Here is a 25,174-nt window from a genome sequence, read left to right as displayed (position 1 = left end):
GGTCTCGCTCACTCCTGCTTCTAGAGCCCGGCGACGTACTTTTGTCCCCATCCATGATAAGCCACCCCCTGACATATGTCGCTAGATATCCCCTACAGTAGCCTTGCAACCCCATGTATTTGTGCAGGATTGTTGGTATTGGCTTTAAGACCAAACATATTTGTGTGTATCACAACATATTTGTCTCTTGTCTCTTTATCTTTCTAAGGCCCCGCGGGTACCCAGGATCCCAAGGATCAATCAAGGAGGAGGTAAAGTGCAAGGATGAATGTAAGGCTATGCTGAAAGCCGGTGATAATAAGGATAAGTACGATGGCTGAAAGAAATTCCCCGGGGAAACGTGAAGTGCAGTCATTAAATGCCCCAATGCGTTGGTCCGAAGAAATCCTTCGTAATCGAGGTAACCTTGCATGACGATAAGGACATTGGTTGGACAATAGAATCACGATGCAGGTTGCTGATGGATCATGACGTTATTAGGACGCATCCCCTACATATACATGTTGACAACACACAATAGCGGTGTTGACCATGTTGAATATTTAGTTGAAATCCCACGTGCAAGTATATGGCTGCAAGTTAAGGCTTTGAGCCGTGACCTATTTCCATTTATTGTTTTTCTCTAAAACTGTGTGATTTCGGTTCGGGAAACTAGAACTTTTAGCGAAGGCAAAAGCTTTCCAGAACCATCGCTCAATTAGCAATTCCCCCCGTGGGTTCGATACCAAAGGGAGCCTTTGAAGGAAAAAGTAGGTACTATCTCTATCCGAAACCAGATCAAGGTAATCAACGGGTCCGACAATCGAGCTTGGGTCTCGACCCGAGAGCGGTGGAATGCGAGACGAACGGACTCCGATCTGGTGCTCACCATGGCAGAGATGATCGAAAAAGGGGAGAAGATGAGTGGGGTGGAGCGGATAGAGTGAAGTGGCTAGGATTTGGTCCATGGTGGGGTTTTGTGTGGTCAGGGTGGGCTAGTCCCGGGCCGGCACAACATGTCGAGTGCATCTACATGGACCCAAATACGTCACACGTATGTGCTGGAAATGATGGTGTTGGACAACCCGGACATATGAGCTGAAAATGGGTCCAGCTGTATGGCATTTTTTATTCAGACTGTTCACTTGAGAAACTGGGGAAGAGGGTTCGCTGAAGATGCTCTTACGTGCAGTAAGATCTCATTTCTTTCAAATTATCATGGAAAATATACCCTTCTCTTCCCGTATATTTCCCATGATAATTTGGAAGAGAAGGGGCTTGGAGGCGGCCACGACGACGACAGTGGGAACCATCGGAGGAGGTTCTGCAGCGTGACGACAGCGGGGTTGGTGATCGTGTAGGACGTGTCGTCCATGACGGTTCACTGGTTGGCGGTGGTCACATGCGGGAACATTTAGCATTGGGCAATCACGTTATGTACGTACTCCCTCTATCTGAAAATAATCTAGATACATTCCTTTTTATCCATTTTGATAACAAGTATGGTGGTGGGAGCTAAACCTGCCCACACGCACTAGATACATTCCCTTTTATGTACGTACTCCCTCTGTTATAGGACAACGCTAACGCCCACACGTGTGGTGGGAGCCAAACCTGCCCACACGCTCTATAACACACAGACTACGACATGTCACCCATGCATGCATGTGGGAATCTTTTTGGGTTTTCAGTTTACAAAATGTTTTATCTTTTAAATGAAAAATCCGATTGAAAATCCGTTTTCACTATTAAATCCCTCGCGACGAGATCTTCGAAACTAGATCTCATATCAATATATTTCGTAAAGTTGTCATGTCTATTGCACATGAATTGCCATGATATTTACACTGAAGTTGCCATGATATGTTTCAACTATTTTCTTCTACATTTAAAAGTAATTTTGACATATTATAAAACGGAGAATTAAGAAACTAGACGTGCTATGCACCATAAAGTAAAATTGCCATGATACATGCACTTAAAATTGCTATGGTTCAAAAAAAAAATATTTTTATGGTCAAAGTACTGGAATTGCCATCATAAAAAAACTAAAATTGCCATGCTCTACAAACTAAAACTGCCACATGGCAACTTTAGTTTAAGCACTATGACAACTATAGTATAAACATCATGGCAACTTTAAAAAAAATCGTCGAAACATATCAACATGGGGTCTAGTTTTGAAGATCGCGTCGAGACGGATTTAATGGTGAAAATGGATTTTTAATTCAATTTTTTAATTAAGAGATAAAACATTTTTAAGCCAAAAACCAAAAAGATTTCTGTTGATGTCATCTGTTCATACATGGCAAAATGAGTGGTGATGGAGGCGTGTGGGCGATGTGCAAACGCCCATACGTGTGGGCGTTAGTTTTTCCGAATTTATATAGCGTAGTTATTGGAGCACTGATTTTTGTTCTAAAACCCCTAAAAAACGGTTATTTTGCCTGCTGCCTGTTCCGTAGGTGCGCCGCTCCGCCACTCCCCGCCGCCGCCGCTTGCTGTCGACCTCCGCCTGCTCCCCAGCACAGTAATCCCCGCTCGCCCTCCTCTGCTCTGCTCGCCCCCGCACCGCCTGCCTGCACCGCTGCACGTCCCCCTCCCTCTGCTACAAGGACGACGAAGGCGCCGCGAACGCGACCTCGACAGCCCTTTCTGCTGCCCTGGCTCAGCCCCCGTGACCTTGACGGCCTCTTTTCCTAGGTTTGTTCATCCCTTTGACTAATGTAATTCCCCATACTGCAACTCTTCTCTTGTCATGGCCAACAGAGATAATAATTCCTGATTTTCCTTTCTTGATTTCCTACAATGTTGTACATTTGATAAATAGTTGATGCCTAATTTCACGATTTTAATTTGCTTCCAGTTTTAGAGTTCGCCTGGTTAATTTGTGTAGGCTTTTCCATAATACACTTTACTCTCACATTTTCAGTTATGGCAACCAAAAATACCTTTTACCTTCAGTACTCGATGTGGCATGCTTTACCGTACACATTATCACCTGCACAGGCATTCCTTTGCCTCTATGCAATGAAGTGGTGCATAGGCTGAATAATGAATGATAGGTTGTATAGATGTAAGTGGCGCATACAGTGAAGAATTCATGTTAGTAAGCTATTTAGCAGATGCATATGAGCTGCCAATTGTTGTGCTTCAGAATGCTTTGCTATGACTGATTTTTAGTGTGGTGCTAGCTTTTACTGTTTGTTTCTGTCCACCTGTGCAGGTAGTCTTGGTAATTGTGAGAAGCTTAATGAGGTATGAGGCATTAGTGAAGAATGATACACATCCAATTCTGCTCAGGTATACATTTTGTTTCCCAGCTTCTGTTATTAGTTTTTCGGTTCCCCTGTGAATCTTTCGACTGGTGGTTGTTCCAACAAAAGAGTTAATCTTTATCCACATAAAACTTATGCTTTTTATTCACTTAAAACAATTTATGATGGTGGTTTGGTTACTAGGCTCGATTGTTTCTTATAAAATGGTTGTGCACTACAATATTTCAGTATGGTTTCTTCTGCTGTTACAAGCTTTTGCATGCCCCTCTTAGCCTTTTGCTTTCCTGTATATACTACTTTGTTTTGGCAGTGAACTACCTAAGAGATAAGGATCGCGACTTTGCTTCGAGCAACTACTATGAGTTTAAGAGCTTTCTTGACTGCAGGCCATGGGCATGACAATAGGTACAAGGGGGTGTTGAGGGCCACCATGGATGTGATTGGCAGTCTGACTGCTACACAGAGCAAACATGTTGTCTGAATAGGTTAAGATTGAGCAAATCAGTTATAACCTGTATGGTGTTCAGATTTGTTATGGTAAGATTTGAGCAAATCAGTTATAGCCTGTTTGAATTTCAGATTTGTTAATGCAAGTTTGCCTCCTCCCAGCAGACACCATTTTGTGCTTACAAGATCAACTTCATTTGCCTCACTATTGTGAATGTACTTGAATATATTTGTTAGAGCATTGTGTTGGTGGTACTGCACTCAAATTGTGCAATCCACTATCATTGATGTCATTACTGTTGGTACATTATGTGGGCAAGAGAGTTAATTTTTCGACACCTTTTCTTCCCTTTATAGTGAGCCAATGCCACTGAGATTTTGTAAGCTTAGAGCCTCGCTGTGGCTGCTGGGTGGGTCTTCGGGCTGAACAGTGGGTTTGTGGGAGGATGCTTGCTGATATATGAATAGGCCTCTATTTCATACCGGTGTGCGATTCACATTGACCATCCCCCAACAAAGAAAGATAGGATACAGAAATACGCACACGCCAGCCTCCCTAAAATCGCATGTGGAGGACGCGACTATAGCTGGGCCCAGCAGAGCGCTCTGTTCCGTCTAGTAATGAATTGATTTGTGGCTAATGTGCAAATTTTTGGTGTGGAAAATGTCCGACATTATCATAGAGTGAAATGTAATTTTGCTCTTATTTTTTGTAATTGAACTAAACTATTCAAGATACTATCGTTATAAAGAACAATCTGTACTTCAGTTGCTGTTATTTTGAACTACTATATTTTAAACTGCAGGGGATTCTTTTTTGTTAATCGGCATACCTTGGCTTAAAATCCTAGCTCTGCCCCTATGCGCAGGTGATGATACATATCATTCTGTGATTGATGTGTGCAGAACTTGATATGCACTGATGGAAGCTGCAAGGGGTGAAGGGGATGAGCTGATTGCGGATTATGTTGATTGCCTCATGTCCTTGGACACCAATGCTCGGTCTGTCCAGAATGACAATCTGATTCTCGGAGATCCAGTCATAGAAGCAGGAGTAGCTGCTTCGGTTGGTGGTATTGCTGAGCAGGATGCCATGAAAGATTTTGTACCTCCAGAGGATCCTAAAGAGCCATTGCTAGGCATGACATTTGAATCTGATGAAGCAGCAAAGACTTTCTACAATGAGTATGCCAGGCACCTTGGATTTCCCTTCCGTGTTGGTAGGTCTCGCCGTTCGAAAGGTACAGAGGAGGTTGTCGTCATGAGGAGGTTTGTTTGCTCAAGGGAAGGCATGTACAGAAAGAAGAATCCATCATCAGATGAGGCTACAAAGAAGCGTGAGAGGATGTCTATGCGGGAAGGTTGCAATGCTATGATGGAGGTGGTCAGAGAATCAAACCATTGGGTTGTTTCCAAGCTTGAAACAGCTCATAATCATAACCTTGGCACCTGTAGCAGAGTTGGGTATCTTCGTGACAGAGGTTTGCTTGATGTCTCCAATAAGATCACTATGATGGGCTCAGACGAAGTGCCCTTTCTGAGGCAGAATATTCTTGGGGAAGGCGGAGACGCTCAAGGTCTTCTTGATTATTTGAAGAACATGCAAGCCAATGACCCTGCTTTCTTCCATGCCATACAGGTCGACAAGAATAGCTGTCTAATGAATGTTTTCTGGGCCGATGCTAGAGCTAAACTTGCTTATCAGCATTTTGGGGATGCTGTTACATTTGACACAACATACAAGAAGAACAAGTATATGATGCCCTTTGTTACCTTTTCAGGAGTCAATCATCATCTTCAGCGTGTTATATTTGGATGTGCATTGCTTATGGAAGATACTGAATGCTCATTTGTTTGGCTATTTGAAACATGGCTGGCAGCAATGAGTGGGAAGGCACCATGTTCACTAGTTACCGACCAAAATCGGGCCATGAAAGCTGCAATTGGAAGGGTTTTTCCGCATACCTGTCACCGCTTCTGCAAGTGGCACATTTTGAGTAGAACCAAACAGAAGTTAGCTCATACATACTCAGAACATCCTACTTTAATAGATGAGTTAGAAAGCTGTGTTATTGAGTCTGAAACAATCAACACATTTGAAACAGCGTGGATGTCAATCATTGATACTTATGATTTAAGAAATAATACATGGCTTCAAGCAATGTACAATATCCGCCAAAAATGGGTTCCTTTGTACCTGATGGATACATTCTGTGCCGAAATATCTAAAGCGCAGAAGTTAGAAACCATGAATGATTTCTACAAGAAGTATTTCAGTACGAAGGTGACACTGGAAGTTTTTCTAACCCAATTTGATTTGAGCATAGAAAACCATTATGAGGAAGAAGCAAAAGCAGATATGGACACTTCTTTAAATTTGGTGACAACAAAGACTGCATCACCCATGGAAAAACAGGCAGCACGTACCTACACCAAAGCAGTCTTTAGTAGATTTCAGGAAGAATTTACAGAGTCTTTGGCATATATTATTCAGAAAACTAAAGATGGCTGCATAAGTGAGTATAACATCATGAAAGATGAAAATTCATCAGATACATTCTGTGTGACCTACAATGCTTCCAATAAGATGGCAAAATGTAGTTGCAAATACTTTGAGTTCTCAGGTATTTTATGCCGTCATATTCTAGGAGTATTCATAATAGTTGATCCACATTTACTTCCACCTGATTACCTTTTGAAGCGTTGGACAAGGAAGGCCAGAGACGGTGGTTTATTAGAATACAACTGTGATAACCATCAAGATGATGCTTGTCAGTCCATTACAAGCCGTTACGATGTTCTATGTGCTGATGTCATCGGATGTGCTGAGAAAGGATCTGGATCAGAGAGAGTGTACAAAGCAGCAAAAGATATCTTACAGAAGGCATATGAAGAGATTATTGTTTATGAAAGAAATCCAGCGAGGGTATCACAAAGGGATGCTATAAACATCAATGAGGATGTCATGGTTGACGATAGCATGACTGATCAGTCTTTGCCTGATTCCAGACGGAAGGTATGCCTAATGTTAAATATTATAAAATTTTCATGAGAATCATATTCTTAAAGCAGTTAATTATGAGAGCAAAGTTGGTAGTTGGTACTAGCGGTTATTGTTTTTGCTTGGTTGATCAGAATGAGTCCTGGAGTACTTTTATGGCTTTATGTCAATTACTAAATGCTATGTAATTCCTAATTGAAATGATTCAGAACAGGCTGGACCATATTTTAAACTTCTTGAGATGAACATAGTGTTGCTCGTTGAAACTTGCTGCTGTCAGTTTTTTCTTTTCTGACTGAAAATATGAGATGAAAAAAAAATGCTATTTCCGATTTACATTTATCCAAAGTTTTCTTATCAGAGGGAAGCTATGCAACAACACTGCATTTTGTTTGCCTTTTCAGGTGACTAATCTGCTTGGCCAGTTTCTTGTCTCCTCTTGGTCTCCCTGAATGTATTTTCTGTTTACTGCTGGGGATTGCAGTTATCCACAATGATACACTGTTAATTAGTTTGTGGAGAATAGCATCTGACCCTCTCAAGATGAAGGGTGCTCCTGGGGATGGTAAATGAAAATGATTATTAGCACAGAATTGATGCTGCAGCAATATGGTTTGAATTTGATTCAGAAGAGCCTCTCAGATTGTCAACATTCTTCTTTGAGGTCGGCACACCTATTGCCTAGGAGACTCGTGTGAAGATTATGGCTGGTGGCACTGTTCAAACTAGGTAAGCAGTAAGAATTAAACCAGTGCGGCCCGTGGCAATACAATGCTACTGGTGTCCATTACATTGTTCTTTTTTATACTTTGGCTTGTAATGACTTTGTGGCAATACAATATATTTGTAACATGGAAACTGTATGAGAGGTCAGTTGCTTGTGCATGCGTACTTGCAGTAGTACTTGCAATTTATGAGAGTCAAGAAGTAAAAATCTTCTATTTTAGGAGATTCCCTTTTATTTCAAAAAAGAATTTATGCCTAGTCTAAATTCAGTTAATAACAAATATTATAGCTGATTCTTGATGTTATACAATCATGGGGTTTGTTCTCTTTGTGGATTCTGGTCCTGCATAGCATGACAGTAGTAGTTTCAAAATTTTCACCAAGGTTGGGACTAATAGGCTCACACAGATTGCGCATTCTGTGGTGCAGCATTCCCAAACTGCTTTCATGCCGGACAGAAACATCCTAGAAGGGGTGGTGGTCCTTCATGAAACGCTCTACGAAATCCACACGAAAAAATTAGATGGAGTTGTTTTTAAGGTGGATTTCGAGAAAGCGTACGATAAAGTCAAATGGTCATTCCTTCAACAAGCCTTGCGTATGAAAGGTTTTGATGAAGCCTGGCGACGCCAGGTAGAATCGTTCACGCAAAAAGGGAGTGTTGGAATTAAAGTGAATGACGACGTAGGTCATTATTTCCAGACACATAAGGGCCTGAGACAAGGGGATCCGATGTCTCCTATCTTGTTCAACATTGTAGTTGATATGTTGGCAATTCTGATAGGAATGACTAAGGAGGCTGGTCAGGTGGGTGGCTTGGTACCTCATCTAGTTGATGGAGGTGTGTCTATCCTACAGTACGCCGATGATACGATCATCTTTATGGAGCATGACTTGGCCAAAGCGAGAAATATGAAGCTGGTGTTATGCTTATTTGAACAATTGACCGGGTTAAAGATTAACTTTCACAAAAGCGAATTGTTCTGCTTTGGTAGAGCCAATAACGAACAAGAGGCATATAGGCAATTGTTTGGGTGCGAATTGGGGACTTTACCTTTCACGTACTTAGGTATACCAATTCACCATCGTAAGCTGACAAACAGAGAATGGAAGTGCATCGAGGACCGTTTTGAAAAGAAACTGAGTTGCTGGAAGGGCAAGCTCATGTCATACGGAGGCCGATTGATTCTGATAAACTCGGTTCTCACGAGTATGCCTATGTTTCTTTTATCGTTCTTCGAAGTCCCAGTTGGAGTTAGGAAAAGACTGGACTTCTATCGATCACGTTTCTTCTGGCAGAGCGATGATCTAAAAAGAAAATACCGACTCGCCAAATGGGATATCATCTGTCGACCGAAAGACCAAGGGGGCCTTGGTGTTGAGAATCTTGAGGTCAAGAACAGATGTCTTCTCAGCAAGTGGCTGTGGAAGTTATCGGTAGAGACTGATGCCACTTGGGCGCAGATCCTTCGTAGCAAGTATCTTCACTCCAAAACTTTGTCCCAGGTGGCAGCAAGGCCGACTGACTCACCCTTTTGGAAAGGTCTTATGAAAGTCAAATTAACCTTGTTTAATAGGACAAAGTTTATTATTGGCAACGGCGCTAGCACGCGATTCTGGGAGGATACTTGGGTCGGAGAGACCCCCCTTGCCATTCAATACTCGTCTCTGTATCGTATTGTTCAACGACGTGAGGCGTTCGTTGCAACGGTACTTCAATCCACTCCCCTTAATATTCAATTCAGAAGGACGCTAGTTGGCAATCGTTGGGAAGAATGGCTCCATCTAGTAGGTAGACTGATGGAGGTTCAGCTATCTCAACAGCCCGATAAATTACGCTGGAAACTTACTAGGTCTGAAGAGTTTACAGTTAAATCAATGTATGTTGATGTTATCAATTCAAGCTCAATTCCTAGTTCCAAACATGTTTGGGCTGTCAAAATTCCTTTGAAAATCAAAGTGTTTATGTGGTTTGTCCATAAACAAGTAATTTTAACTAAGGACAATTTGGTAAAGCGTACTTGGACAGGACCTACTAGGTGTTAGCTTCTGTGATCGGGACGAAACTATCAAACACCTTTTTCTTGACTGCCCGTTAGCCAAAGTTCTATGACGGACAATCCATATTGCATTTAATATTACTCCATCGAGTTCTGTCAACACGTTATTTAGAACGTGGCTTAACGGGATAGAGCCCGAAACAGCGACACATATTCGCGTAGGAGTTTGTGCTTTATTGTGGGCAGTCTGGAACTACAGAAATGATTTGGTTTTTAACAAAACAACAAATATTCATTTTTTGTAGGTTATTTTCCGAGCCACTGCGTTGATCCGTATGTGGTCGCTACTCACTCCGACAGAGGCCAGAGAGCGTTTGGTTACTGGATCTATCCGCTGGGAGATGGTAGCACGGGATATCTTCAACCGGTTTGGATGGCGCTCATGTAATAGGATAGGCAATTAGTTTACCTATCTCTCTTATGCCAGCCGGTTGTGGCTTTTTGTGGCTAGTTTGTTTTTCGCCTTTTCGGCTCTTTGTGAGCTCTTCTTTATTTTCGTTTTGAGACTTTAAGACCTTGTTGAACCTATTTATTTATTTAATAAGTTGGCCGTATGCATCGTTCTGATGCTGAGGCCGGGGAGTCCCCCTTTTCGAAAAAAATAGCATGACAGCAGTGCAACGAGGATTACATTACATAATGTACATGCATCATGGCTACATCATGCTTGATTGTTGAGCAAATACTACGGGCATAGCAAAAGCATGTCACTCACAACTCCTGAATGGCCACCACATAGTTTTTGCATGGATACATCACATGCATGAAGCTAACAGGAAGGTGAAAACAGTGCTATATGTTTGTAGAGTCCTATTACCACTGTTCCATGTATGCAAGTAGCTTCATATTGTCGTTTCATTTTGAGAGATGTGTTAGATGCAGACTCATATTTAGTAGCTGGAATATTAGAGGGAAACAAAGATCTAGGTAGAGCATCCATGTATTTTATGCATTGGGAGAAGCTACAAAAACAGAGTTACACCTGTTAACTCAGCTAGACATTCCATCATGGGAGGATCTAATCAGGTGATCTCAGGGTGGAGGAACCTTGCGGTGATGGGTGTTGGCGTCCATCGGGAAAGGATGAAGATGAGCTCTTCACTCTTCTCCAATGGCACTGCATCGCCATTTTGCTGCACCGGTTCTCACCGGCGGTCACACTGCTCCTCTTGACCACGTTGTCTCCCATACAAATATGTGTAGTTCACACAGTCCTCTAGAGCCTGCTGCCTCCCATACAGACATGTCTAGTTCACACAGTCCCCTTGAGCCCATTGCCTACTGTCGATGTTCACGCTAAGACCTCTACAGGGTTTCAGATTTGAAGGCCTTGTGATTCCTTGCAGGGAGGCCAAGGGGCTAATAAGGATTAATGTAGTCATCAATGAGCATTTTAAGCTAGTTTTCTCTATAACTCCACTAGATTGCGTTGTCATGGATCGTGAATAACTAGTTGCGCCCAACTTTCTTGGACTAGGATAGGTGCAAGGGATAGAAACCTCTGTTTGGTAGCACAATATGGTACAAAGCTATTTTACCTGTTCATATATTTTAAATGTGGATCGATGTTTAGTTGTGGGAAAGTTCCACTCTTCGGCACCTTTGTGCACTATAATTCTATAAACACAAGTCGATTTTCCACGGACATGTTTAGTAAAGCTATGCCAGTGAAGGTCCGTCCCGTAGGGTGACGGTTGGGGTCCTGTCCGAGATTTCCGGAGGCGATTGCCAAGGCGATCGCGATCGGGTCCTCTCCGCCTAGGGTTCGCCGTGATCAGCCGCCGCCTAGTTCTTTCTGTCTCCATCGTGGTCGCGTTCCTTCATCCACATCCGAGTCCCTTCCACCATAGTCCTTCTGCGCGCTTCCCTAGGGTGCGTGGTCGTAAAACACCTGAATCTAAGAGGAGGGCAGGGGGTGTGTGTGGGGGGAAGGAGTCATGGAGGGAGTGGCTGGGATGATGAGGGGGTTGAAGCTGTCGGGGGAGGAGAAGAAAGGAGTCAAGATCAGGGGCGCGGCAAAGGAGAAGGGGAAGGGTGTAGGTGCACAGGCGGTTGGCAAGATCTTCTCGGAGAGATTGGCGCACCCAGATGCCATCTCGCTGTCTCTTGGGAAAGTTTGGTGTCCGATCAAGGGAATAGATTGTAAGGAGGTGGGGGAAAACCGTTTTGTCTTCACGTTCTTACAAGAATCAGGGAAGCGGAAGGCTATTGAGAACGGGCCATGGATGTTTGATAATGACCTTGTGGTGGTGGAGGAGTTTGACCCTTGCAAGAGGCTGGATGACTATGAATTCAACAACATACCAGTTTGGGTCAGGGTGTATAACCTTCCGTTAGGTATGATGAACGTGGATTCAGCGGAGGACATTGGCAACATCATTGGCCAGTTTGTAGAAGCTGATACGGGGGTGGATGGCAATGCGATCGGGAAGTTCATGAGGATTAAAATAAGGATGAGGATCGATAAACCTATCATGAGGGGTTTTACACTTGAGTACGAGGACGAGCAGAAACAAAGAAAGGAGATGAGGATGACAGAGGAAGAAGAGGAGAATGGGTGGTGCAGGTTCGAGTATGAATTCCTTCCGGACTTTTGTTATACGTGTGGAAGACTCGGACACACTGCGAAGGACTGTGAGATCAAGCTTAAGAAAGGCGAGGCCCAACAGTTTGGGAGATGGCTTAAGGCGGATATGGGAAGTCGAAGAGGGGCGGGAGATGATGGTGTGTGGAGGAGAGGAAGCAGGGACTATGAGGGTAGGAGGAACTACGGGTATAGTCGATCAAGCGGGAGGACGGGAAGTGGTAGCGACGGATTGTCATGGAGGAAGGAGGGGGCTCGTTTAAGTGGTGCAAGTTCAGGAGGTACGGAAAAGGGAGAAGAAGTTACAAGCCCAGCTAAAAACAAACAACCGCAGGATCGCTCAGGTAATCCTAGGAGGCTGTTGCTCGGCACTGGTTTAGAGCCTGAGAAGGGGGGTGAAGAAAAGGGTATAGACGCTAGTGGTTCAGAAGGGAGAATGGACGGGGAAAGAGGAGAGAAGCTAGGTACTGCAGTGGCGGGGGAAGTTTTGGTTGCCCAGGTGCATAAGGATAAACATACCAAGGAGGGTGGATCAGTGAGTAGGATCAATGGCAAAAACCCTAATGGCAAGAAGTATAAGAGGGTGGAGAGGACACATGGGGATCCACACCCAGTTATACAGCGTGAGAAGATCCTGGGTCAGAAGAGAAGCGAGCTAACCACTGATGAAGAGAAGGAAGCTAAGAAGGGTAGGACAGGGGTAATTGAGGACGTAGGAGAAGTTCAGGAGGTGTTGAAGGGTGTGCAGACCAACAATGCAACTACATCGGCCGGGCTGCAGGAGCAGCCCCGCCGGGAGCAATGAAACTAGTCAGCTGGAACTGCCAGGGGCTTGGGAATGGCCCGGCAGTTCAAAGCCTCCTCGACATCGGGAGAGTGGAGGAGCCCGATGTACTTTTTATTTCTGAAACGAGAATGACACATCAAGAGTTAGACAGATTCAGGTGGTCGCTGGGTCTGACCCAGATGCTTGCTTGGGACTCAGTTGGGAGGAGTAGGGGGATTGCATTATTCTGGAGAAGAGGTTTGGACCTGTCCCTACGCTCGTATGGTAGGAGGCATATAGACGATGATGTGAAGGAGGAGAATGGGATGATCTGGAGGATGACAGGGGTGTATGGAGAGTCGGCTGCAGATCGGAAGAAGGAGACATGGCGTACAATAAAACTGCTAGGGCAGCAGCATCAGCATGGGAGGCCATGGATATGCTTAGGTGATTTCAACGAAATTCTATCTAACGATGAGAAGTTGGGAGGTGTTCCTCGGCCCCAAGCTTGCTTGGACAGCTTTAGAGCGAGTTTGGAAAGTTGTGGGCTGTGTGATATCGGCTTTACGGGGGATAAGTTCACCTGGAGGAATCACAGTCAGGAGATGGATACATATATTTGTGAGAGACTTGATCGTGCAACTGCCAATGCCAAGTGGTGCGAAACATTCCCGGACTTTGAGGTGGTCAAGGGAAACCCTCGACACTCAGATCACAGACCAATAATTGTTAATACTTCAGGTGACAGTACGGCGATCGGAAGGGGCGACAGGGGGTTTCGGTTTGAAGCGTGGTGGTTGCAAGAAGAGGGTTGCAGTGAGGAGATACAAGGTGCGTGGGAGGAAAGCTGGTTGGAATGGGAGGGAGGAGTAGCAGAAGCTATGAAGAGGGTGGCAGGAAGGATTCGTAAATTGCATAAGGATGTTGTTGGGGAGTTAGAAGGGAGGTTGAGGAAAGCACGCACAGAGCTCGAAAGGTGTATGCGAGCACCAATTTCAGAGCAGAAGGTGAGAGAAGAGACGAAGCTCAGAGGGGTAGTGCGTGACCTAGAGGAGAAGAAGAATACAAAGGCAAAGCAGAGATCCCACATTACGTGGTTGAAGAAGGCAATAGGAGTACTCGTTACTTTATGGCTATGGTGGCGGCCAAGAAGAAACGTAATAGGGTGAAAATGCTGAAGAAGGAGGACGGATCGAAGGTGAAGGAGGGGCCGGAGCTAACTAACTATGTGCGTTCTTTTTTCCAGGAACTCTTTACCACAAGTGCAGGCGATCGCGTGCCCGAGCTGTTAAACAAAGTGGAGCCGCGGGTCACTAGTCCCATGCTAGCGGTTCTGAATGCAGAATTCACAAGAGAAGAGATCAAAGCCGCTCTCGACCACATAGGAGATTTGAAGGCACCAGGGCCGGACGGGATGTCGTCCATCGTCTACAAGAAGAATTGGCATTTTATGGGTGATCATATCGTGGAGGAGGTTTTGGCTGTGTTGAATGGGGGTGATATACCTGCAGGGTGGAATGACACTCAGGTTGTGTTGATACCCAAAGTTAAGAGCCCAACCAGAATAAAGGATCTTCGTCCAATCTCTCTGTGCAATGTTTTGTACAAGCTCGTATCAAAGGTAGTAGCGAACCGTCTCAAACTCATCATTCCGGAGCTTATTTCCGAAAACCAAAGTGCATTTGTACCTGGAAGGCTAATCACTGATAATGTTCTGATCGCTTATGAGTTGTCACACTTCTTGTTGAATAAGAGGAAAGGAAAAGAGGGAGTTGCGGCCGTCAAGGCCGACATGAGTAAAGCCTATGACCGCGTCGAATGGAGTTTCTTGCAGGCCATGCTTGAGAGGCTTGGGTTTGGTACAGCATGGATCGCACTCATCATGAAGTGTGTTACTTCAGTTAGATATCAAGTCAGGGTTAACGGGGAACTAACCGACCAATTTACCCCTTCACGAGGCTTGCGGCAGGGTGACCCTCTGTCCCCGTATCTCTTTGTTATCTGCGCGGAAGGTTTGTCAGCATTGTTGCATGATGCGGAGAGGAATGGAATTATCAGTGGGGTGAAGATCTGTCAGAATGCACCGGCTATCTCACATCTGCTGTTTGCAGACGACTCGGTTATGCTGCTGAAAGCAAACCAAGAGGAGGCCACAGCGTTAAGAGAGATCTTGGACCTATATGAGAATTGCTCGGGTCAGTGCATCAACTTGGAAAAATCTGCGGTCATGTTTAGTCCAAACACTTCGGTGGATGCAAGAAATGGAGTGAAAGCTGCTCTCCAGATCCATAGCGAATCATGGAATGATAAGTACCTGGGCCTTCCGGTGCACGTGGGTAAATCCAGAAAGAAAGCCTTTGGATATCTCAAAGGAGCTATGGTTGGGCGTGTGTATGGATGGAAAGAGAAACTCATTGCTAAAGTTGGCAAGGAAACATTAGTGACGACAGTAGCCCAAGCGATACCCACCTTTGCCATGTCTTGTTTTGATCTTACCAAAACTTTCTGTCAGGAACTAAGTTCACTTATCGGAACCTACTGGTGGAGTCAACAAGATAAGGAGAATACAGTTCACTGGCTTAGCTGGGAGAAATTAATCAAACCAAAAGCCAAAGGGGGACTTGGCTTCCGAGACATGTACAACTTCAATATGGCCATGTCGTCGCGGCAAGCTTGGAGGCTAATACAAAACCCAAACACCCTGTGTGGTCGAGTTCTCAAGGCTCGATACTTTCCTCACTGCCACTTGCTGGAAGCAGAAGCTAAGGATGGTGTTTCCTATGCCTGGCGGAGCATGTTGAAGGGGCTGGATCTTGTTAGGGAGGGCTATATTTGGCGCATTGGAGATGGAGCTTCTGTCAAAATCTGGACGGACCCTTGGATTCCAAGGCCTTGGTCGCGGACAGTGATAACCCCTCGCGGGAATAATATTCTCCAATACGTGCATGAGCTTATTGATCCGGCAACCGGACAGTGGGATGAAAGGCTAGTGAGGGATACCTTTTGGCCAGATGATGTGCGTCATATCCTGCAGATGCCTCTAAGGGATGGAATTCAGGATTTTATCGCTTGGCAGTTCGAGCCCAAAGGAGAACACACGGTGAAAAGTGCGTATAAACTGCATGTTGAGCTGCAGAAAGTAAGCACGACTGGCGGTGTGGGCACAAGTTCTCATGCGGTAGGCAATCTAAACAGCGGTGATGACAATTCATGGAAGAGGATTTGGAAGTTGCCGTGTCCCAGGAATGTTCAGATGTTTGTCTGGAGAATTAAGCACAACTCACTTGCGCTATTGACTAATATGCAATGGAGGGGACTCAAGGTGGGAAGTACAAAATGCTTCTTATGTGGCAAATCTGATGAAGATGGTGCTCATCTGTTTGTCAAATGTATAAAGGTAAAGGAGGTTTGAGAGAGTTAGCTCTGGAGCAACAGAGAATGGACCTAGAACGCATCACGAACGAGCATGCTATGCTAGAGTATCTTTGGGGTCTGGAGGAAGGAAAACGTATGCATGTGTTCACCTTCTGGTGGATGTGGTGGAGCAACAGAAATAAGCTTAGGAAGGGAGAGAATCCGCTAGCACCTGCTGTTGTGGCTCGCCGAGCACGTAGCTCCGTCCTGGAATATATGCAAGCCTACCTTCCGAAGACTAAAACTGTTTCTGCTGAGAAGTGGAAACCACCAGCCGAAGGAGTACTTAAATTCAACCTGGATGGGTCGTTCATCCCCGGTGAAAACTATGTGAGTTGGGGTGTTGTCGCTCGCACCTCTGAAGGTGTTCTAGTCGCTGCTCGAGCGGGCAGACAGGAGAATGCTGGGGATCCTTTTGTAGCTGAAGTGATTGCTATGTCAAATGCTGTTGCACTCGCCGCGGACCTGGGAGTAGTTCAACCTGAATTTGAAACAGACTCACAGCTGTTGGCCGAGGCACTGGATCTCCGGAGGGTTGACTCATCGCCGTATGCAGCCATCATTGAGGACACCAAGTTTCAACTGAAGATGTGGTTCTCTAGATTTGTCGTTGCGGTGTGTCGCCGGAGTGCAAACTCAGTTGCACATGAACTGGCCATTGTTGGCCGTATGTACCCAGCGAACCACTATGTGGAGTTTGAGTCTGATGTTCCAGCCCATGTGGCTGTATGTGCCTCGGGTGATTTACCCCGGCATCGTTAAGTAATAAAGCTATGCTTTGCCTAAAAAAAAGCTATGCCAGTGAACAAACCACACCTCTGGTGGACTTTCAACGCCCGTATGCGCTCACTAGTCAATAGGCAGAAAATCAATAGACCTGCTGAAATTCCTGTCATCTTGGTATCTGGTACACCATGCATACTTGCCAGCGGTGCTCCTTTCGGCCTCAGTGAGCAGATTTACGCTGGCTGCTGCTTGCCCATTTTTGCAAAAACAACATTTACATGCAAAGACCGTGCGGCACAAACGACATTTATAACATTTACTCCCTCCGTCTCATAATATAAAAACGTTTTTGACATTAGTGTAGTGTTAAAAACGTTCTTATATTATGGGACAGAGGAGTATATTTTTGCATCGGGAAACTTAATGATCAAGTCATGGAAAACGTGCATGAGCATCACACAATAAATTGCACACGCAACAGACTCAGAGGTCCAGCATCTGCACCATATATGTATAGCCCCTTCATTCTTCATGGATGAAATATATGCAAAGCTCTGCCTCTTCATCGAGTAGAAGGAAATACAATGGCGGTATATGTATTTCTTGGATGCAGAGCTTTTGTGCAAGATTATTGTTCCTTAATTATATCTATTTGAGCAATATATGTGACTGAGATATGGAAAAAAGATATATTTTTAAACTTATTTAAAAAGAAAAAGAAGTGCCCGGAGGAAAACAAAGAAGCCATTGAACATGTCTTACTTTGGTTGAAATTAGACAATTTGTCCACTTGCAATTTTATGGGAGGCAACGTGATGAATTAGTGAAGAAGACTCATCATTGATGGAGCCCGAACATTTTTCTTTTCCAAACCATGCAGAAGAAATGTATGTGAATATAGACTTAACCCTCAGTGCCATTGTGTCGCGCCCTTTGTCTCACAATGGTTTTTTGAACATTTTTATTTTCATATTTTAGAAAAACAGATTACAACACATATGTACACACTCACACCACCTACCAATGGCTGGGACGGAGTTGCGGAGCTTTAAAACTAAAGCAGTCATCATGTACGCCTCACTATTAAAGGTAACATTGCCTTTTAATGAAAAAATAATCCGCAAACGAAACACCAAAGCGCCAAGCCAAGGACTTGATCCCTGGTGAGCTGTGCTTGGGGTACGACTACCCTATCCACACACCGGTTGGTTCTTAGCATGAACAGTTTTATTCGTGTAGATACACACAAGACACAACTAATATGTTCCATATATATCACCTGTCAAACCGCGTATGTAGAGAAATTGGTGAGTGGCGAGAAGTTCCCTCTCGTTAGGGTTTCCTATCCTCTCGACGGCGATCTTCGCCGTGCGTAGAGAACTCTTCCCCTACCCCTGCTCGCCGAGTCCTCTCTGTCTTCCGACGGGTGTGACGCTCTAGTCTCGCTCCCCCACTTCGGGCGACGAACTAGCGGCGGTGGGTTTTTGGTTAGGGTTAGGTCACAAAGCCCGGTAGATCTCCACTTTCGGGCAAGGGAACAAGCAGATGGCGACAAAAGCTTCGGGATCAGGTGATCCGGACAATCTGGCGGCTATGATGAAGGAGTTGGGCCTCTCTGAGGAGGATCTGGATGATGTGGTGGTGGATCAACGATCCGTGCCGCCGTTGTCGGTGTACAAAAGAGGGGCTCTCCTTTTGACCCCTTTACTTGTGCACGGGCAGTTAGAGCCGCGCGCCGCGGCCACACTTAGCAGGGCAGAGGAGGGAAGCCGGAGAAAAGTCGAAGCACAAGACAACCAAGGCAACACCAAGACCAGAAATGCAGGAGAGCAAGAGGGCGAGGTGGACTCCCTCGGCAAGATCCTTGCTTCCGCAGCCTCCGCAGCCCCGGCAAGAGCCTTGCCGGGGCAACTTGCCCGACGCCAGCAGAGCAAGCCACCCTCGAGCCCACATGTTCCAACACCACCAACTATCCACGTTAGGACCAAGGCTCAGGAGGTGCCTCTGTTGTGGCATGCAGATCTTCGTGAAGATCATAAACATGTGAGATCAGATGAGGACCAGAAGACGGCGACCCTCGGCGGGATCTGATACGTCTCCAACATATCTATAATTTTTGATTGCTCCATGCTATTATATTACCCGTTTTGGATGTTTATGGGCTTTACTAAACACTTTTATATTATTTTTGGGACTAACCTATTAACCGGAGGCCCAACCCAAATTGTTGTTTTCTTGCCTATTTCAGTGTTTTGAAGAAAAGGAATATCAAACGGAGTCCAAACGGAACGAAACCTTTGGGAGAGTTATTTTTGGAACGGAAGCAATCCGGGAGACTTGGAGTAGACGTCAGGGAAGCTTCGAGGAAGCCACGAGGCAGGGAGGCGCTCCCTACCCCCTGGGCGCGCCCCCCACCCTCGTGGGCCCCTTGTGGCTCCCCTGACCGACTTCTTTCGCCTATATATGTCCATATACCCTAAAAACATCGGAGAACAGAATAGATCGGGAGTTCCGCCGCCGCAAGCCTCTGTAGCCACCAATAACCAATCGGGACCCTGTTCCGGCACCCTGCCGGAGGGGGAATCCCTCGCCGGTCGCCATCTTCATCATCCCGGCGCTCTCCATGACGAGGAGGGAGTAGTTCACCCTCCGGGCTGAGGGTATGTACCAGTAGCTATGTGTTTGATCTCTCTCTCTCTCTCGTGTTCTTGAGGTGGTACGATCTTGATGTATCGTAAGCTTTACTATTATAGTTGGATCTTATGATGTTTCTCCCCCTCTACTCTCTTGTAATGGATTGAGTTTTCCCTTTGAAGTTATCTTATCGGATTGAGTCTTTAAGGATTTGAGAACACTTGATGTATGTCTTGCATGTGCTTATCTGTGGTGATAATGGGATATCACGTGATTCACTTGATGTATGTTTTGGTGATCAACTTGCGGGTTAGGTGACCTCGTGAACTTATGCATAGGGGTTGGCACACGTTTTCGTCTTGACTCTCCGGTAGAATCAGTGGGGCACTCTTTGAAGTACTTTGTGTTGGTTTGAATAGATGAATCTGAGATTGTGTGATGCATATCATATAATCATACCCACGGATACTTGAGGTGACATTGGAGTATCTAGCTGACATTAGGGTCTTGGTTGATTTGTATCTTAAGGTGTTATTCTAGTACGAACTCTATGATAGATCGAACAGAAAGAAGAGCTTCGTGTTATTTTACTACGGACTCTTGAATAGATCGATCAGAAAGGATAACTTTGAGGTGGTTTCGTACCCTACAATAATCTCTTCGTTTGTTCTCTGCTATTAGTGACTTTGGAGTGACTCTTTGTTGCATGTTGAGGGATAGTTATATGATCCAGTTATGTTATTATTGTTGAGAGAACTTGCACTAGTGAAAGTATGAACCCTAGGCCTTGTTTCCTAGCATTGCAATACCGTTTACGCTCACTTTTATCGCTTGCTACCTTGCTGTTTTTATATTTTCAGATTACAAAAACCTATATCTACCATCCATATTGCACTTGTTCACCATCTCTTCGCCGAACTAGTGCACCTATACAATTTACCATTGTATTGGGTGTGTTGGGGACACAAGAGACTCTTTGTTATTTGGTTGTAGGGTTGCTTGAGAGGGACCATCTTCATCCTATGCCTCCCACGGATTGATAAACCTTAGGTCATCCACTTGAGGGAAATTTGCTACTGTCCTACAAACCTCTGCACTTGGAGGCCCAACAACGTCTAAAAGAAGAAGGTTGTGCAGTAGACATCAAGCAGTTTCTGGCGCCGTTGCCGGGGAGGTGAGTGCTTGAAGGTATATCTTTAGATCCTGCAATCGAATCTTTTAGTTTTTTTTGACACTTAGTTTCTTGGTTTATCACTACTTAAGTTTATAAAAGAAAACTAAAAAATGGAATTGAGGGTGCCTCATATGCTTCATCTTTTTAATATCTTTCATGAGAATAAGGATTCCGATAATTGTGCTCAATTGCTAGAGGAAGAATGCATTAGAATGTTTGGCACTAAATCTCTGAATGATGAGCATGATTGCAATGTTGTTAGTATGAACTCTTTGAATATCCATAGTACTAATGATGATTGTACTAGTCATGATGAAAATGTCTCTTATAAGCATGTCAATTTTTGTGGAGTGCATAGAGCTTGCAAGTACACACCAATTAGGGAAAATAGATTTTGCAAGAGGCATAAGTATTTGGAAACTAAATGGTTGCAAGAAAGGCTAGATGTTTGTGCTGAAAATTTAAACTTTCTTTGCCGTCCTTGTGAACTTTGCAATGAACGTGATCATTTCAATACCCAATGCAAATTGTTTCATGATCGTATCGTGTCCAAAAATTGTGATGACTTGATTTCCCTTACACATCATAATGAACTTAGTTTGCTTTTGGGTTATGAAGAATGAAACGTATAACTAAGGATCTTCCAGAATTTGTCCTTGATAAAGTTCTTGATTTTGATCTAGAAGAAATTTTTATGTATTGTGCGGTGAATTGCATTGAAAATCCTTATATTGCCAATTACATAGAGACAAGAAAACAAATAGAAGATGAAGATAATATTAATGAAAGGGAAGAGACTTCCCAATATCCTCCTATTATTTCTTATGATGAATCAGGTAACGAGGAGGAGCCTTCTATTCAACTAATCTCATCAATAAGGAGCTCAAAAAAGAGGGTTAAACCCACACATGATGTGAAGAAGAAAAAGAAAAGACGGAGAAGCAAAGGTGAAAAGGTATCCCTTCCTAATGATGTTGCTCCTATTACTTATTATGATGATGATAATTGCTATACTATTGGTGCTATCCATACTATTAATGATGAGAGTGATTATGCTTATGATATGAAAAGGCCCAAGCTTGGGGATGCTATGTTTGATGAGAATGACATGTTTGAGAATATATTTGCTGAAATTAATGTTTGTCCCAAGCTTGGGGATGCTATGTTTAATGAAGATGATATTTTTAGTCTCCCAAGTTTTGATATGCAAATTTATTATGATGATAGCATGCCTCCTACTTATGATGATTATATTGATGAAAGTGGGTTTGGAAGAGTGTCAACTTTAGGAAGTAATGACCCCACTATTTTGGAGGGTGTTGAATCTTATTGTGATAATTATGAAAGTGGATTTAGAGAGGTCATGACTTTATTTAGTAATGATTCCACTATCTTGGAAGAGGTTTCAATTGATTATGATGAGAACAAAGTTGCTACTTATGATAATTATTGTGATGATACATATGCTATAAAAAGTAGTGATGATTATATTTATAAAACTTGTCGTGATTATGATTACCCTTTCTCAGAACTTTATTCTTTCAATGTGGAAACAATTTATAGTATTCGAGTCTCTTATGATACTCCCACTATTCCGAATGAGAAGAATTTTGCTTATGTGGAGAGTAATAAAATTTCTATGCTTGTGGATCATGAAAATAATGCTTTATGTGATGGTTATATTGTTGAATTCATTCATGATGCTACTGAAAATTATTATGAGGGAGGAATTTATGCTTGTAGGAATTGCAATACCAAGTTTCCTCTCTATGTGCTTAAAGTTTTGAAGTTATGCTTGTTTTGCTTTCCTATGCTAGTTGATTATTGTTCCCATGAGTTGTTTGCTCACAAAATCCCTATGCATAGAAAGTGGGTTAGACTTAAATGTGCTAGTCATATTCTTCATGATGCTCTCTTTATGTTTCAATTCTTATCTTTTATGTGAGCATCATTGAAATCATCATGCCTAGCTAGGGGCGTCAAACGTTAGCGCTTGTTGGGAGGCAACCCAATTTTATTTTAGTTCTTTGACTTTTGCTCCTGATTAGTAATAAATAATCTATCTAGCCTCTGGTTAGATGTGGTTTTATGTTTTAATTAGTGTTTGTGCCAAGTAGAACCTTTGGGAAGACTTGGGTGAAGTCTTTATGATCATGCTGTAAAAAAACAGAAACTTTAGCGCTCACGAGATTAGCTGCCATTTTTTACTGGAGAGTGATTTTAAGTTGATTCTTTTTGAAGATGATTAATAGACAAATTACTCAGGTCCACCAATTTATTTCAGAATTTTTGGAGTTCAATAAGTATACGTTTGATACAGATTACTACAGACTGTTCTGTTTTTGACAGATTCTGTTTTCTATGTGTTGTTTGCTTATTTTGATGAATCTATGAGTAGTATCGGAGGGTATGAACCATAGAGAAGTTGGAATACAGTAGATATTACATCAATATAAATAAATAATGAGTTCACAACAGTACATAAGTGGTGGTTTTATTTTCTTATACTAACAGAGCTTACGAGTTTTCTGTTGAGTTTTGTGTTGTGAAGTTTTCAAGTTTTGGGTAAAGATTCGATGGACTATGGTATAAGGAGTGGAAAGAGCCTAATCTTGGGGATGCCCAGGGCACCCCAAGGTAATATTCAAGGATAACCAACAGCCTAATCTTGGGGATGCCCCGGAAGGCATCCCCTCTTTCGTCTTCGTTCATCGGTAACTTTACTTGGAGCTATATTTTTATTCATCACATGATATGTGTTTTGCTTGGAGAGTCACTTTATTTTCGTTTGTTTTGCTTGCTGTTTGAATAAAATACCAAGTTCTGAAATTCTTAAATGTTAGAGAGTCCTCACATAGTTGTATAATTATTCAACTACTCATTGATCTTCACTTATATCTTTCGGAGTAGTTTGTCATTTGCTCTAGTGCTTCACTTATATCTTTTTAGAGCACGGCGGTGGTTTTATTAAGAAATAGATGAACTCTCATGCTTCACTTATATTATTTTGAGAGTCTTTAGAACAGCATGGTAATTTTCTTGGGTTATAAATTTAGTCCCAATATGATAGGCATCCAAGAGGGATATAATAAAAACTCTCATATAAAGTGCATTGAATACTATGAGAAGTTTGATTCCTTATGATTGTTTTGAGATATGAAGATGGTGATATTAGAGTCATGCTAGTGAGTAGTTGTGAATTTGAGAGATACTTGTGTTAAAGTTTTTGATTCCCGTAGCATGCACGTATGGTGAACCGTTATGTGATGAAGTCGGAGCATGATTTATTTATTGATTGTCTTCCTTATGAGTGGCGGCCGGGGACGAGCGATGGTCTTTTCCTACCAATCTATCCCCCTAGGAGCATGCGCGTAGTACTTCGTTTTGATAACTAATAGACTTTTGCAATAAGTATGTGAGTTCTTTATGACTAATGTTGAGTCCATGGATTATACGCACTCTCACATTCCACCCACTACAAAAAAAGACACATCCGTGACATTTTGGGCCGAACGAAAAAAAATTTGTCATACTTATGACACTTCTATGACGATAATTGTGACAAAACCCGGTATCATCATAGATATGGTGGGGTCCTACTTCTATGACAAAAAATCATGACAGAAAATGGGTTTTTCGTCCTGGGCGGGCCGGAGACGCAGCTGCATGACATTCTTTGGGCCGTCCATGATGGAAAAAACCATGGTAGAAGCGAGGGTGAGGAAAATATCGGGGTGTTCCCGGTTACGGTGGGTGGTCGGGGCTGAGCGATGCACATTTCTCTTGTACACGCACGCGCATGGGTGCGAGGCGTTGGGCTCTAACTGAACCCGAGCGAGGCATTGGGCTCTAACTGAACCCGAGCGATTGCACTGCAGGCTACGCGTTACTGAACCCGAGCGATCGATCGATGGCTGTTAACTAAACCCGATCGAGCGATTCCTTCGCTACTGCTGCTAACTGAAGCCGATCGATGCTGCCTCTGGATGAACAGTGAGTGTTGCTGGGCGGGTTTGGATGAACAGTTCCCGGTGGGGTGGATGAACAGGACCCCGTGGTGTTGCCTCTGGATGAACAGGACCCCGATCAATCGAGCTGGTTGGGGCTGGATGAACAGGACCCCGTGGAGGGCAGGATGAATAGGACCACCCCGTGGAGGGCAGGATGAACAGTAGACGGTGGAGGGCTGGATGAACAGTAGATCGTGGAGGGGTGGTTGAACAGGAGCCCGTGGAGAGGGCTGGTTGAACAGTAGCCGGTGGAGTAGCGCGTGGTGGAGGCTGGATGAACAGGAGCCCGTGGATGAACAGTCGCAGGAGGAGGCTGGAGGAGGTCGACGGTGGATGAACAGTAGCCCGTTGAGGGTGGAGGGGGTCGATGGTGGA

The 25,174-nt window shown here is 43.9% G+C and overlaps 2 protein-coding genes across 4 annotated transcripts; both read left to right on the top strand.

Moving 5' to 3' along the window:
- The first annotated feature begins 2,394 nt into the window (after positions 1-2,394).
- On the top strand, positions 2,395-7,649 carry LOC109779319 (protein FAR1-RELATED SEQUENCE 5). Of its 3 annotated transcripts, none has more exons than XM_020337923.4 (5): positions 2,395-2,682; positions 3,206-3,282; positions 3,644-3,794; positions 4,611-6,720; positions 7,110-7,649. In XM_020337923.4, exons 4-5 carry the CDS (start codon positions 4,627-4,629, stop codon positions 7,155-7,157), a joined length of 2,142 nt encoding a protein of 713 aa, XP_020193512.1. In that variant the 5' UTR covers positions 2,395-2,682; positions 3,206-3,282; positions 3,644-3,794; positions 4,611-4,626; the 3' UTR covers positions 7,158-7,649. The 3 variants fall into 3 exon arrangements, with proteins under 3 accessions (XP_020193512.1, XP_020193510.1, XP_020193511.1); XM_020337921.4 differs by having other exon boundaries at positions 4,574-6,720; XM_020337922.4 differs by having other exon boundaries at positions 4,511-6,720.
- Positions 7,650-12,876: 5,227 nt separating this feature from the next.
- On the top strand, positions 12,877-17,017 carry LOC141022601 (uncharacterized). The gene is made up of 4 exons (XM_073498866.1): positions 12,877-13,848; positions 14,088-14,853; positions 14,953-15,177; positions 16,239-17,017. The coding sequence occupies exons 1-4, from the start codon at positions 12,877-12,879 to the stop codon at positions 17,015-17,017; spliced, it is 2,742 nt and encodes a 913-aa protein (XP_073354967.1).
- Positions 17,018-25,174: the final 8,157 nt, after the last annotated feature.

Source organism: Aegilops tauschii, chromosome 5, assembly GCF_002575655.3.
Source record: "Aegilops tauschii subsp. strangulata cultivar AL8/78 chromosome 5, Aet v6.0, whole genome shotgun sequence".
In the NCBI taxonomy this organism is placed as follows: domain Eukaryota; kingdom Viridiplantae; phylum Streptophyta; class Magnoliopsida; order Poales; family Poaceae; genus Aegilops; species Aegilops tauschii.
This window is presented reverse-complemented; position numbering and strand designations above follow the sequence as displayed.

Excerpts from the sequence above, each read along its gene's own strand:
- LOC109779319 (XM_020337923.4), top strand. The coding sequence starts at position 4,627 with ATGGAAGCTGCAAGGGGTGAAGGGGATGAGCTGATTGCGGATTATGTT. Across the intron at positions 6,721-7,109 it reads TGCCTGATTCCAGACGGAAG|GTGACTAATCTGCTTGGCCA; the intron begins GTATGCCTAATG and ends TTGCCTTTTCAG.
- LOC141022601 (XM_073498866.1), top strand. The coding sequence starts at position 12,877 with ATGAAACTAGTCAGCTGGAACTGCCAGGGGCTTGGGAATGGCCCGGCA. Across the intron at positions 13,849-14,087 it reads CACCAATTTCAGAGCAGAAG|GAACTCTTTACCACAAGTGC; the intron begins GTGAGAGAAGAG and ends TCTTTTTTCCAG. Across the intron at positions 15,178-16,238 it reads GGGCCTTCCGGTGCACGTGG|GTAAAGGAGGTTTGAGAGAG; the intron begins GTAAATCCAGAA and ends AAATGTATAAAG.